The 14,896-nt window shown below is 36.5% G+C and overlaps 2 protein-coding genes and 1 long non-coding RNA gene across 5 annotated transcripts in view; all 3 read left to right on the top strand.

The window, feature by feature from the left end:
* The first annotated feature begins 1,301 nt into the window (after positions 1-1,301).
* Positions 1,302-3,064, top strand: LOC127443191 (uncharacterized). Of its 2 annotated transcripts, none has more exons than XR_007897605.1 (3): positions 1,302-1,433; positions 2,326-2,542; positions 2,739-3,064. It is a non-coding gene; the product is annotated as an uncharacterized LOC127443191 (long non-coding RNA). The 2 variants fall into 2 exon arrangements; XR_007897606.1 differs by lacking the exon at positions 1,302-1,433 and adding an exon at positions 1,524-1,737.
* Positions 3,065-4,845: 1,781 nt separating this feature from the next.
* Positions 4,846-11,606, top strand: them6 (thioesterase superfamily member 6). Its single transcript, XM_051701760.1, has 3 exons — positions 4,846-4,965; positions 5,892-6,396; positions 11,360-11,606. Coding segments are annotated over exons 1-3 (618 nt in total). The 5' UTR covers positions 4,846-4,963; the 3' UTR covers positions 11,471-11,606.
* Positions 11,607-12,217: 611 nt separating this feature from the next.
* The window catches only part of LOC127443180 (protein THEM6), a 6,068-nt gene continuing 3,389 nt past the window's right edge, over positions 12,218-14,896 (top strand). For both annotated transcript variants that reach the window (XM_051701762.1, XM_051701761.1), the window contains exons 1-2: positions 12,218-12,265; positions 12,711-13,215. In XM_051701762.1, coding sequence (XP_051557722.1) covers positions 12,715-13,215 — 501 coding nt within the window. In that variant the 5' untranslated portion in view covers positions 12,218-12,265; positions 12,711-12,714. The remainder of the gene's footprint in view (positions 12,266-12,710; positions 13,216-14,896) is intronic.

Raw genomic sequence — 14,896 nt, 5'->3', positions numbered from 1 at the left:
ACACAATCCATTAACACAGCTGTCCTTAAATATTACTCATGGCATTTCAACAGCAATCCCTCAATGGGTTCATTACTATTTCAGAAACACGTTGCACCACAATCGATACGTTTCCATTAAAGTGATGAACGACTGTTTTTCAAATGCTCCCAACAGAATCACAGTATGGTGTTTGATACATAGACAAGTGTCATGAGTAATGCTTATTCCTTAGACGTCTGTCGGTCTGTCTGGAATTTCAGACAATTTAAAGGGAATAATTTTCAGTCAGTGATTCTGCCACCATTTACTCACTCTCATGTCATTCAAAACCCATATGGCTTTCATTCTTCCATGGAAAACAGGAGGAAAAAAGTGGTCCATATGACTTGTGTACTATTCAATAATTCAGAAACACATCAACAAATCAGAAAACACAACGGCAAATCCAGAAACGGAAAGGGTAGGTACCATAGCTTCTCTCCTGATTGGCTGTGTGAGACCTAGTCCTTTCTTCAGGATTGGCTCACTGATTATATCAAAAAGGTCACTGACTGAAAAACTAAATCATTTGGAGTGTTTTTTTCTCTCTGGAAAACAACGGTCTCATGGTTCATCTAGTGCATAAGTCTTAAAGTCCACAAACTGCGATAAAACATTGGTGGCGTCCAAGCGTTCATTCAGTCAGCATCTTCTAATTTAAAAACAAATTATTTATTTTTTAATCAAAATTATAAAGGTTCTGGTTGCTTCCAGTGGATAGATTTTCTAAGTATATCTAATTATATGGATACAGTATTCAATTATTTTAGAAAAAACACCACTAAAATCCATCAAGATGTAATTTTTACATTACAAAGGTTGAAGCAGGTTAACAGTGGTGTGAATGACTAACTTACATTGTTTATTATTATTATTATTTACCAAAAAATATTGAATAATGTATGTGTATAATTCCACATACTGGGAAAATCTCACCTAGATTAAATCATCATGTCTATTAGCAGCCTTCTACAACCTTTACAATATGAATATAATATCTTGGAAAAATTTCAGCATTTTTTTTTTTTTTTTTATTTCTGAAATGTAGAAAGTGAGCCATCACATCAGCACTCTACTGCAACATTTAGAACGAGAAAATGCTTTTTTTAAAACAGTGTTTGTTATGTTAGAATATGCAAGTCAATTGAATGAACGCTTGGATACCGGCGTTTTAGCACAGTTTGTGGAATTTTCAGACGGTCCCTTAAACTCAGTAAACGAACATCGTACCTAAAACTTTTCCAGCTGTTTGTTTTTGCTTTCTGTGTTATGAAGTGTCCCATTACTGTTTTACTGAGTGACAAACCACTCACAATTTTCAGTCATTTAGAATTTAGAATGAATTTGAAATAATCGCGCAAGTGGACAACCTCGTCCTGAGGAAAGGAGGTATTCTTCACACAGCCAATCAGGTGAGAAGCTATGGTACCTACCCTTTCCGCTTGGACTGAGTTGCAGTTGTGTTTTCTGCTTGCCTTTGTGTTTTCTGAATTCCTTTTTTGTTTTCGGATTTGCCATTTTGTTTTATGATTTGTTAATGTGTTTCTGAATGTTATTTTTCTTTGGATTTGCCGTTGTGTTTTTAGATTTGATGTTTTTGTTGTGCACTTCACGGCCACCGTACTTTTTTGCGAGGCATGGGACACCTCAGCAGATGCTTCTTGTGAATAGCAAACTCAAAATGTTTGAGCGCTTTTATAAGTCAAAGTAGCATATGTAATTTGTATTTTCTTTATCTTCTAATCTTTTATTAATGTTTCTTTAAAAAATAAGCAATGGCATTTATATATATATATATATATATATATATATATATATATATATATATATATATATATATATATATATATATATATATTATTCATATTTGAATCAAAGTCAGATGGTGTAACCAGCACGCAGGTAGCCATTCTGAGAAAAAAAAAACAAAAAACATAAAACAAAGAGGATACCGACCCTCATGTGATATTTAAATAATAATAATAATATTTTGATATTTTTATGAAAATGCACCTTTTGTTCATGTCAAATGGAGTAACCCTATGTAAACATCTTGACATTCATGACTCCTTGAAAAATAAGTAATACATTTATAACATCATTTTTTTTTTTTAGAAAATGTTAAAAATGTTTTTCACAAATTTATGAAACCAACATTGACACATTGACGATTATATTTGTACAAACTTGATGCGTGTTTTATACTAGTTTTTTTGTATTATTATTATTATTACAATTTTGGATACCCTTTTTTTGTCAATAACCGTTTAACAGTTAAATTTTTGGTCTGTTCCTCACACAAAGCCAGGGCCATAGGGAGAACCGGGACTTTTCCCGGTGGGCCGGATGCGGAACGGGCTGAATGGGAGGTGATAAGCTGAAACGGCCACCACGTTATGCCGAACGGGCCATGACTGGCTGAAGCTGGCTGCAAAACGGCACCGCAGTATGCGGAAGGGGGCCACAGTATGCAGAAAAGGACAGAAGAAAGAATGTCATATGGGTTTGGAATGATATGAGGGTAAATTATAATAGAATTGTCCATTTCTTTTTTTTTTTTTGGTGAACTATCCCTTTACAATACAGCTGATTATCCACAATCAGACACATTGCAGAACTATTATTTTCATGTCCAAGCTTCAAATAATTCATGGGTAATGGCATATGTGGAAGGAGAATGGGGAGGATGGCTACAGTAACTGTTCTATCTCTTTCAGACAGTACTTTGTTCAGAGGGCCTGTTCATCCATCTCCGTCACTGACAATGTCAGACTCAATCTGCTATAATTCATCATTCATATCGACTCACAGCTCTTCTCAGAGGACACAAAATGCAGGCAAAGCAGGAACAAATCCAACAGATATGAATACCTGAATTTGTAAAAAGACAGGGAACCTCAAAGGAATGTGCATTTTATGAACCCCACATATTTTAATTAAAAATTAAAACCACTGACATGATAAACTTCATGTTCACAACATGCTCCAAAAAATATTTTAGCCAATTTTTACGATTTACGCATTTAAGTTTAATAACAGATTTCCATTAAACTGAATTGTTTAATTTGTAACTAAATAAAACTAATAATTTTTTTTTTTTTAGTTAAAGATTACTCTCAGATAAATTTTTGTTATGATATTTAAATGCGTAAATCTAAAAATGTTTATTTTTTATTTTTTGTGCTTTCCCAGATGTGCATGACTTTATTTTTTCCGTTAAACACAAACAAAATTTTTTAGAAGAATATCTCAACTCTGTATGTCCTTACAATGCAAGTGAATGGTGACCAGAACTCCAAAAGCTCACAAAAGCAGATAAAGTCAGGATAAACATAATCCATCAGACTCCAGTGGTTTAATCAATGTCTTCTAAAGCGATCCAGTTGGTTTTGGGTGAGAACAGAAAAAAAAGTAACTCCTATAGCGCCATTTAGCGCTCTGTTTATGCGTCAAGTGCTAGGAAGTGTAATCGAGCTTGAAATCATGATCATGAATCATGAATTTATCTCCTTTTGGGAGTTCTGGTCATCATTCACTTGCATTGTAGTTATGGACCAACAGAGCTGAAATATTCTTCTAAAAATCTTTGTTTGTGTTCAGCAGAAGTAAAAAAGGCACACACATCTGGGATGGCATGAGGGTGAGTAAATGATGAGAGGATTTTCATTTTTGGGTGAACTATCCCTTTAAGCATGAAACACCTGGAAGACCTACTTTATTTGCCAAAACCTATTTCAAATTTGACATCTGAACAGGAAACTATATTTTTTCATTTCTAATAATTCAAATCACTTTCTTGACTCATTCTTTGATCAGACATTTTGTATATGAATATTTTGTAAATTATATAAAATATACATTTAAACAAATATAAATTACATGTATAAAGTAATATTTCTTTTACATTATTATATATTTATGAAATACATATAGTCTGCATATTTATATAACATTATGAATATTAAAATGTTCAATATAATGAATATAATACATGCAGGTTTGGGGAGTAACGGAACACATGTAACGGGATTACGTATTTAAAATACAAAATATAAGTAACTGTATTCCACTAAGTTATAATTTTTGTATTGTTTTCCTGTAAAAATATCTAAAAATCCTTAAAACAAGATCAATTAGATTAATCTTGTTTTAGGTTTTTCAGAGAATGTATTTTTAACATGTGTATTTTGTCTTACTGTACTGGCGAGTTTTTATAGTCAAAACAAGTGAAAAAATCTACCAGTGCTGAAGAAGTAATCCAAAGTATTTAGAATACATTACTGACCTTGAGTAATCTAACAGAATACGTTACAAATTACATTTTACAGCATGTATTCTGTAATCTGAAATTGAATACATTTCACAGATTTTTCAATACACTCCAGACCAACTTCCTTCGGTGACGTCATATCAGTATGTAGGAGGTGTATCGTCATATCATCTTTACTGTCAATGGTTAAAGCAAAGTGATTATAGCAAGTCAGTCCACTGTCGGCCATATTTGGAACGCTCTCGGGAGGCTATTTCCAGTCATGCCAGTGCAGCTCTTATCTACTTTAATGAGGAAAGACCGAAATCTGCTAAACGGTTGGTCAAGATTACGATAAAAGAACATATTTCAAATCAGCAATAAAATATGCCAATACTGGTATTATAAATTGTGCTTCTTTACCTCATATTACGCTAAAACTGCAATTTTCCCCAGCTTGTATAGCTATGCGCATGCGCGTTCTAGAAATGATTGACAGGTGGTTTCTGTATCTAAAAGGTGATTGGCTCTTTTAACTGTAAGGCGGGACTTCCTTTCTACATCCGTTGGGCGCTTAGAGCTCCTTGGTGGAGCGTTCCATTTTCTCCCATTCATTTTAATACAAGTGGCCCTTCTCTGCTAAATAATCTCTGATTGAAGACGTCAAGCTGCTGTTGGTATAACAGCGTGAACATGTAAGTATGCTATTTGAAGGCAAAATGTTGACACTTTCACAGCTGCTACTTTAGTTATGAGAAGTCTGCACTTTGTTAAGTCAGTGCTGAACTAGTTTCGCAAACACTTGCACAATGCACAAAGTTGAGTGTGTCATTTTAATCACAACAACTCTTGATTCTTTACGCCGTCAATGGTGCGCATGTGCTGAAGAAATTATAAAAACGAGTCAAACGAAAATACTGCGACCTTTATCGTCGTGACTTATCTCAAACAAAACTGTTGTTAAAATATTACGATATCTATTTGGGTTTATAAAACTGATAATGCGTTTGGTAAAGTAGCTCAAAAAATCACTTAAACTCCTTCAAGCACACAAACCGTCTTAACCAGCTTAACTAGTTCTTCTCGAACGAGTCTGTAAAATGACATCTGAATGCAAAGCAATTCAGAATCAACCATTTATGGGTGATTGTTTCTTGTCATGGATCTCCAAGCCGTAATAAAAGTTAACTAATAGAGTTAAATGTCACTAGAAAGTCTCCATATCTCCAAATGTTCTATAACATGTAGGTAATGACAAATAACATGGGCATGAACATCAGTAAAAAGTTATAAACAACAAGTAGTACCTTTTTAGTAATAATAGTACTTTAAAATGATGTGCACACACATATATGACAAAATCAGCAGATTTATTTGACATTTAGCATGTCACCACGTTTAAAATTACATGACCAGCTAAATATTACTGACTTGTTATTAACCCCTTTCAGTCGTGGAATAAATGAATCTTGGCTTGTTTGGCTTTGGTGTGATTCTGCATCCACACCAATAGTTGTCATTATAAGTCTAAAGCCTAATTCAGCGTTTGCGTAGTTACTGTGTTTTGGCTTTGTATTGCAGTTGTGTATTGTGGCATTAATTTTACCTCTCTATATTATAGGGAGGACACATTGCTGTGGATTCTGGCCGTGTTGTTACTTCTGTTCTGCAGTCTGGATGTGTGGTATTATTTACGCGTAGTGTTTGTGGTGACCAGAGCCTGGTTCCTCTCACCTGTATTTGACATCACAGGGGAGCAGACCATCAGCGGGCGAGTCCTTCTCCGTGACATTGACCTATGCCACATGAACAACGCCCGCTACCTACGCGAGTGTGACTTTGCCCGTTTTTCTCTATACACCCGCAATGGGGTGTTCAAGGCTTTAAGAGCCCTGGAGTGTACCATGGTTGTTGGGGCATCTACCATCCGCTACAGACGCCCATTGCGTGTGGGTGAGGCATTCGAGCTGTGCAGTCGAATCGTCACCTGGGACGAGAAGTCGTTTTACCTGGAGCAGCGGTTTGTGTCTTGTAATGATGGAATGGTCTGTGCCGTCATGTTCTGCAAACAGAATGTCCTGCGTAGCAGTCCGGAGAAGATCCTGCAATATCTGTGCAAAAGGAAGGTGAGCTGTCATACAATTACTGACACATTTAGCTTGTTCTGTATAGAAATACATCACCTAAAAATGTACACTGGCGGCCAAAAGTTTGGAATAATGTACAGATTTTGCTCTTTCAGAAGGAAATTGGTACTTTAATTCACCAAAATGGCATTCAACTGATCACAAAGTATAGTCAGGACATTACTGATGTAAAAAACAGCACCATCACTATTTGAAAAAAATCATTTTTGATCAAATCTAGACAGGCCCCATTTCCAGCAGCCATCACTCCAACACCTTATCCTTGAGTAATCATGCTAAATTGATAATTTGGTACTAGAAAATAACTTGCCATTATATCAAACACAGTTGAAAGGTATTTGGTTTGTTAAATGAAGCTTAACATCGTCTTTGTGTTTGTTTTTGAGTTGCCACAGTATGCAATAGACATGTCTTAAGGTCAAAAATGGCAAAAAAGAAACCGCTTTCTCTAGAAACTCATCAGTCATTCATTGGTTTGAGGGCTGAAGGCTACACAATGCTTGAAATTGCCAAAAAACTGAAGATTTCATACAAAGGTGTACACTAGAGTCTTCAAAGACAAAGGACAACTGGCTCTAACAAGGACAGAAAGAGATGTGGAAGACCAGATGTACAACTAAACAGGAGGATAAGTACATCAGAGTCTCTAGTTTGAGAAATAGACACCTCACATGTCCTCAGCTGACAGCTTCATTGAATTCTACCCGCTCAACACCAGTTTCATGTACAACAGTCAAGAGAAGACTCAGGGGTGCAGGCCTTATGGGAAGAATGGCAAAGAAAAAGACACTTTTGAAACAGAAAAACAAAAAGAAAAGGTTAGAGTGGGCAAAGAAACACAGACATTGGACAACAAATAATTGGAAAAGAGTGTTATGGATCTTAAACCCATTGAGCTTTTGTGGGATCAGCTAGACTGTAAGGTGCGTGAGAAGTGCCCGACAAGACAGCCACATCTATGGCAAGTGCTACAGGAAGCGTGGGGTGAAATGTCACCTGAGTATCTGGACAAACTGACAGCTAGAATGCCAAGGATCTGCAAAGCTGTCATTGCTGCACGTGGAGGATTTTTTGATGAGAACTCTTTGAAGTAGTTTAAGAAGTTCTAAACATTTATTTCAAATTGTAATTGTAATTTTTTGTTATTAATGTCCCGACTATACATTGTGATCAGTTGAAAGCCACTTTGGTGAATAAAAGTACCAATTTCTTTCCATAAGAGCAAAATCTGTACATTATTACAAACTTTTGGCCGCCAGTGTACATTCTGTCATTTACTCACCCTCATTTTGTTCCATCCTCATTTTATATTCTTTCTTCCATGAAACACAAAATAAGATGTTAGGCAGAAGGTCCATGCCGCACTTTTTCTATATAACAAAAGTGAATGGGGACAGACTGTCGAGCTCCAAAAATGACCAAATAATCACCATAAAAGTAGTAAATGCAACTTACGTTAGCTTCGCGTGAGGAAAATACCAAAATGCAAGTAATTATTCACTGATTATCTCCTCGTCCTTCGGAGCTCTCGGCTCTCATATGCTCACGTTCATCCAAAAATGTTGTGTTTAGAAGCTTTGCGCCAGGTTTGATATCATAGATGCCAAATACCATTCTCGTGTCACAAGACCAATCGCGTCACGGCAATTGAAGATACCCAACTGCAAATGACATTTAAGATCTACGGCAGAGGAGAAGATTTTCAGTGAATAACAGCTTAAATTATATGTCTCATCCTCACAAAGCTGTAGTGCTTATTTATTTATTTGTTTATTTTTGGCTGTAGTGAAGGGTTAGGTTCATTTTAAGAGGACTCTTAAGTCATATTATTGGCAGTAGAGCATGGTCCAAACATTATTTAACTTTGGTCAAAAGGTATCACTTAGCTACTACACTCAAAAAATTATTTTACAATTTACACATTTCAGTTTCATAACAAAAATCCTTAAATTTGAATTGCATAATAAAAAACTATATTTTACGTTTTCTGAATAAAATTTGGTTAAAAACGACAGTTCAGTTTGATGGAATTTTGTTATGAAGTTGAAATTTGTAAATATTAAAAATAGACTAAAATACTTTGAGTGTAGTTTTCTGTTTATCATATCGCAGCTCAAACTGCAATCGCAGTATTTTTCAATATAATCTCAATATGACTTTTTGTCCAAATCGTGCAGCCCTAATAGTAATGAATATAATGAAAAGTGATTGATGAGTTGAAGCAATAAAAACACGACCTAAGTTGTCCAGCAGCCGGCAGCACTTTATGTTGAACACTTAAAAGATTATAAGCTGTTTACAACCTTACAGTTTAATGTGGGGAACAAGTGCATTGTGCTGTTTGATTAGTTTCAGAGTTGTTTCTTTCATTATGAATCTGGGGCCTGGGTAGCTCAGTGGTAAAGTCGCTGGCTACCATCCCTGGAGTTCACTAATTCAAATCCCAGGGCGTGCTGAGTGAATCCAGCCAGGTCTCCTAAGCAACCAAATTGGCCCAGTTGCTAGGGAGGGTAGAGTCACATGGGGTAACCTCCTCGTGATCGCTATAATGTGGTTCGTTCTCAGTGGGGCACGTGGTGAGCGTGGTTGCCACGGTGGATGGCGTGAAGCGATAAGATGCGCGGGTTGACGATCTCAGATGCGGAGGCAACTGGGATTCGTCCTCCGCCACCCGGACTGAGGCAAATCACTACGTGACCATGAGGACTTAAAAGCACATTGGGAATTGGGCATTCTAAATTGGGAGAAAAAGGAAAAAAAATAAAAATAAATCATTATGAATCTAAAACCAGGCTCATATTTCCATTTCACAAAACTCCTAGTCTTTACCACAAGCGACTTCACTAAGCAAGCAAGCTTGCATGTGTCAATCAAACCCATTGCAACAGAGAAATGGAGCACAATAGTTTTGAGTAAACTGTTCTGTTTGATAATCATTGGTGTTGGACATCAAATTTAGATTTAAATGTAACCGTAATTGAAATCCTACATACAGTTGTGCTCAAAAGTTTGCATACCCTTGGAGAATTGGTAATATATGTACCATTTTTAAAGAAAACATGAGTGCAAAACACTCTTTTATTTCTTATGGGATTCATATTCAACTGTAGGTTATAACAGAATGGCACAATCATAAAACAAAACATGACAACAAAGAAAAAAATGAAATGACCCCTGTTCAAAAGTCTGCATACCCTTAGTTCTTAATACTGTGTATTGCCCCCTTTAGCATCAATGACAGCGTGCAGTCTTTTGTAATAGTTGTCTATGAGGCCCCAAATTGTTGCAGGTCATATAGCTGCCCATTCGTCTTGGCAAAATGCCTCCAGGTCATGCAAAGTCTTCGGTCGTCTTGCATGAACCGCACATTTGAGATCTCCCCAGAGTGGCTCGATGATATTAAGGTCAGGAGACTGTGATGGCCACTCCAGAACCTTCACCTTTTTCTGCTGTAACCACTGGAGGGTCAATCTGGCCTTGTGCTTAGGGTCATTGTCGTGCTGGAAAGTCCAAGAGCATCCCATGCGCAGCTTTCATGCAGAAGAATGCAAATTGTCTGCCAGTTTTTTCTGATAACATGCTGCATTCATCTTGCCATCAATTTTCACAAGATTCCCCGTGACTTTAGAGCTCACACACCCCCAAAACATCAGTGAGACACCACCATGCTTCCAGTGGGGATGGTATTCTTTTCACTGTAGGCCTTGTTGACCCCACTCCAAACATAGCGCTTATGGTTGTGATCATAAAGCTCTATTTTGGTCTCGTCACTCCAAATTACAGTGTGCCGGAAGCTGTGAGGCGTGTCGAGGTGTTGTCGGGCATATTGTAACCAGGCTTTTTTGTGGCATTGGCGCAGTAAAGGCTTCTTTCTGGCAACTCAACCATGCAGCTCACTTTTTGTTCAAGTATCGTCGTATTGCGCTCCTTGAAACAACCACACCTTCTTTTACCAGCCTGTATTTCTCCTGAGGTTACCTGCATTTTCAAGGCTTTGGATATCTTTTTATATCCTTTTCCGTCTTTATAAAGTTCCATTACCTTGTTACGCAGGTCTTTTGACAGTTCTTTTCTGCTCCCCATGGCTCAGTATCTAGCCTGCTCAGTGCATCCACGTGAGAGCTAACAAACTCTTTGACTATTTATACACAGACACTAATTGCAATTTAAAAAGCCACAGGTGTGGGAAATTAACCTTTAATTGCCATTTAAACCTGTGTGTGTCACCTTGTGTGTCTGTAACAAGGCCAAACATTCAAGGGTATGTAAACTTTTGATCAGGGCCATTTGGGTGATTTCTGTTATGATTATGATTTAAAAAGGAGCCAAACAACTATGTGATAATAAATGGCTTCATATGATCACTATCCTTAAATAAAAGAGAGTTTTTTTTGCATGATCAGTCATATTTTCAAAATCAGTGCCAAAATTTCACAATTACTGCCAGCGTATGCAAACTTTTGAGCACAACTGTATAATGCAAGAAATAATATTTTAGAATCGTTGGGCCTCTGTTACTACAGCTTTTTGCATTAGTGAATTCCAGCTGGGCTTGGCCCTGTTCATTTATATTTTAAACCTTTTTTGAGCACAGAATATTTTGTATAGCAAAGAATCTTTTTGTTTTTACAAATACATTAAAAATAATATGTAGGAAATAAATGTAGGCTTTTTTTTAATCTAATTAATCGAAGAAATAATGATTAATCGATTATCACACTATTCATTAGTTGCAGCCCTAGAAGTCTTCTGTATGGCTTCAGAAGTCTTATGCTATTTTCATTTTGGGGTGAACTATTCCTTTAAAATTGGGCAAATAAATTTGGATGATCATCTCTTTTTTGTTGTTTGTTACTGCTGAACCTGCTTAAACCAGAATCTTAATGTGTTTCAATGTCCTCATGTCCCACACTGCAACCTAAGACTTATTTACTTTTTCTAGGTGGAAGTGCCGGAATTTCCTGAAGACCTGCAGCACTGGATCAATTTCATTTCTGCCAGCAGTAAAGCCCTCAGAGGAGAAGGTGGGATGGATGACAAAAAGAATGAATAAGGGCTCACCAGGACCTGCTTCCATAACTGAACTCTTACAAGATGATTTACAAGATCAAGAAACATTCTGCTGGACACATACAGTAATAGTGTCATAGTGTTTGGATACTGTAATGCAAAATAAAAATGTGAACTTGTGTGTTGTACTGTAAAAGCCTAATTCGTGACCACAATGTCACTTTTAAACAATCAGATTTTTTTGTTAATATCTAAAAATAACTTATTAAAGCTAAATGTAAGAACAGAAGAGAAAATAAACAAACAAAAAATTATCTTTGAATTTTTTTTTTTTTTTTTTGCCAAAAACAATATGCATAATAGCAGTTACGTACTAAAAAAAGATCATTGCAACAAAAAAGAAAAAAAGGACAACAGCCAGAGAAATAGAGTTATTGGAGGTTATACATCAACAGTGTTCGTTAACATATTTTTTTTTTAGATTTTGTTATTACTGTCTAATAAATATGTAATAATAATAATAATCAGTAGTTAAAATCAACCAAATAGAATGAATTCTTGCTTTAAAACATACATTTATAAGTATTTTTTTCTCCCCCAAATAATAATAAAAAAAATAACAATGCATTGAATCTATGAGTTTTTGTTGTAATAATAAAAAATACTATCAAAAACGTGTCTTTGAAATATTATTTCTGGTGTTACAAAAATCTGAAGCCACACCTACCGTTCGTAGAACGGCTGACGTAATAACGTCGTTTCACGTTGAACCAATCAGAGCGCACTTTCAGTCTGCACGGAAGTGTGCCTGAAGCCGGTTGATCGAGGTATCCATCGCGTGAGTAACAATTTCATACATTTGACAAGATTATGATTACAAACATTCATAAATGCTTTCGGTTATTAATGAAGATTAATAAAAAATAAACTGTCAACAGGGGTTATGCTTCATCGCACGACCTTGTCAATGTTATGTAGCTGACGTCGATTATTTAATCTAAATTATTAATGGACAAATGCTTTTTCAGTAATTTCCCGGAATGAATGACGTCACGGGTATTTACAGTAGGTGCTCAAAATGTCATAATAATGTCCTGCGTCTTGTTTTGTAACAGACGCCGGGTAATGTGTGTCAGCATCACAGGTTTCTTTATTTTAAGAGTTGAATATTATTAATATGGCATAGAAATACTAAATAAACCCAGTTTTGCTTATTCACGTGATCATCCTTAATCCTTAATTATTAATGACGTGAATAATAAATTATCGTCACTGTGAAACAGAATCATGCTGCTGTGGTTCCTGTCTGGGTCTCTGGTTCTGTTCGGCAGCGTTGATGTCTGGTACTTCCTGCGAGGCTCATGGATGGTCATCAAGTCTTGGTTTCAGGGTCCGATTCGAGATGTTCTGGCCGAGCAGATCATACACGGACGGGTTCTCCTGCACGATCTGGACTACATGTGCCACATGAATAACGCCCGCTACCTGCGCGAGTGCGACTTTGCCCGCTTGGCGCACTGCACCCGGAACGGGCTCTTCATGGCCGCCCGAGCGCTCAACGCCACGATGGTGGTCGGAGCCTCGACCATCCGCTACAGACGCTCTCTGGCGCTCGGCGAGGCGTTTGAGTTGCGAACCCGCATCGTGTCCTGGGATGAGAAGTCCTTTTATCTGGAGCAGAGATTCGTGTCCAAATCAGACGGGTTCATCTCTGCAGTGATGCTGTGCCGACAGAACGTCATACGCAGCTCTCCAGAGAAGATCTTGGATTTCCTTTGCAAGAGAAGGGTATGGATTTGTATAATTCTTCAGTCACAAAAAAGTTCCAAAAAGTATTTTTGGAAGGCTTACTTCTATAAAGTACCCTAGAGTACCATCCATAGTACAATGGTACATTACTATGTTAATCATTAAGAACCTTCAAAGAATGTGCTGTGCACAGATGTTAGTACACTAACACAAATTATCATGGTAATACCAAGGCAGTCTAAGTAGTACATTGGGGCACCATGTAAATACCATGGTACAAGAATGTGGCAGTACAAAAACTATCATGCTACTACCTTGTAAAATCATGTATTTGGACATGTTCAATGGTAAAATCCTGTTTTTGGACATGTTTCATGGCAGTACCATGTTTTTTGGACATGTGCCATGGTAATACCATGTTTTTGGATGTATTATGTTAAAATCCTGTTTTTGGACATGTATCACTGTAATACCATGTTTTTGGACATACCATGGTCATACCATGTTTTTGGACATGTACCAGGGTAATACTATGTTTTTGGACATGTACCATGGTCATACCATGTTTTTGGACATGTACAAGGGTTATACCATGTTTCTGGATAAGTACTATGGTCATACCATGTTTTGGGACACATACCACGGTCATACCATGTGTTTGGACATGTACCAGGGTCATACCATGTTTTTGGATATGTACCAGAGTCATACCATGTTTTTGGACATGTACCATGGTCATACCATGTTTTTGGACATGTACCATGGTCATACCATGTTTTTGGATACGTACCAGAGTCATACCATGTTTTTGGACATGTACCATGGTCATACCATGTTTTTGGAAATGTACAAGGGTTATACCATGTTTCTGGACATGTACTATGGTCATACCATGTTTTGGGACACATACCACGGTCATACCATGTTTATGGAGATGTACCATGGTCAAACCATGTTGTTGGACATGTACCATGGTAATATCATGTTTTTGGACATGTACCAGGGTAATTTAAAGTTTTTGGACATGTAGCATGGTAATATCATGTTTTTGGAGATGTATCATGGTAAAGCATGTTTTTGGACATTTATCATTGTAATATCATGTTTTGGCGATGTATCAGTAATATCATGTTTTTGACATGTATCATGGTAATATCATGTTTTTGACATGTATCATGGTAATATCATGTTTTTGACATGTATTATGGTAATATCATGTTTTTGACATGTATTATGGTAATATGTTTTTGCCATGTATCATGTTAATATCATGTTTTTGGAGATGTACCAGGGTAATGTCATGTTTTTGACATGTATCACGGTAATATCATGTATTTGACATGTGTCATAGTAATATAATCTTTTTGACATACTATATCATGTTAATATCATGTTTTTGACATGTATCATGTTAATATCATGTTTTTGGAGATGTGCCATGTTAATATCATGTTTTTGGACATGTATTAGGTAAAACCATGTTTTTGGGGATGTTTCATTGTAATGTCATGTTTTTGAATGTATCATGACTGCATCATGTTTTATCAGACATGTGCCATGGTAATACCTTGTTTTTGGGCATGTATCATGGTAATATCATGTTTTTGACATGTATCATGGTAATATCAAAGTTTTTGGACATGTGCCACGTTAATGTCTTTGGTCATGTATAATTGTAATATCATGTTTTTGACATGTATCATGGTAATATCATATTTTT

The sequence above is a fragment of the Myxocyprinus asiaticus genome, chromosome 6 (assembly GCF_019703515.2).
Source record: "Myxocyprinus asiaticus isolate MX2 ecotype Aquarium Trade chromosome 6, UBuf_Myxa_2, whole genome shotgun sequence".
Lineage (NCBI taxonomy): Eukaryota > Metazoa > Chordata > Actinopteri > Cypriniformes > Catostomidae > Myxocyprinus > Myxocyprinus asiaticus.
The sequence above is the reverse complement of the archived record's forward strand: the minus strand, read 5'-3'. Positions and strand labels throughout refer to the sequence as shown.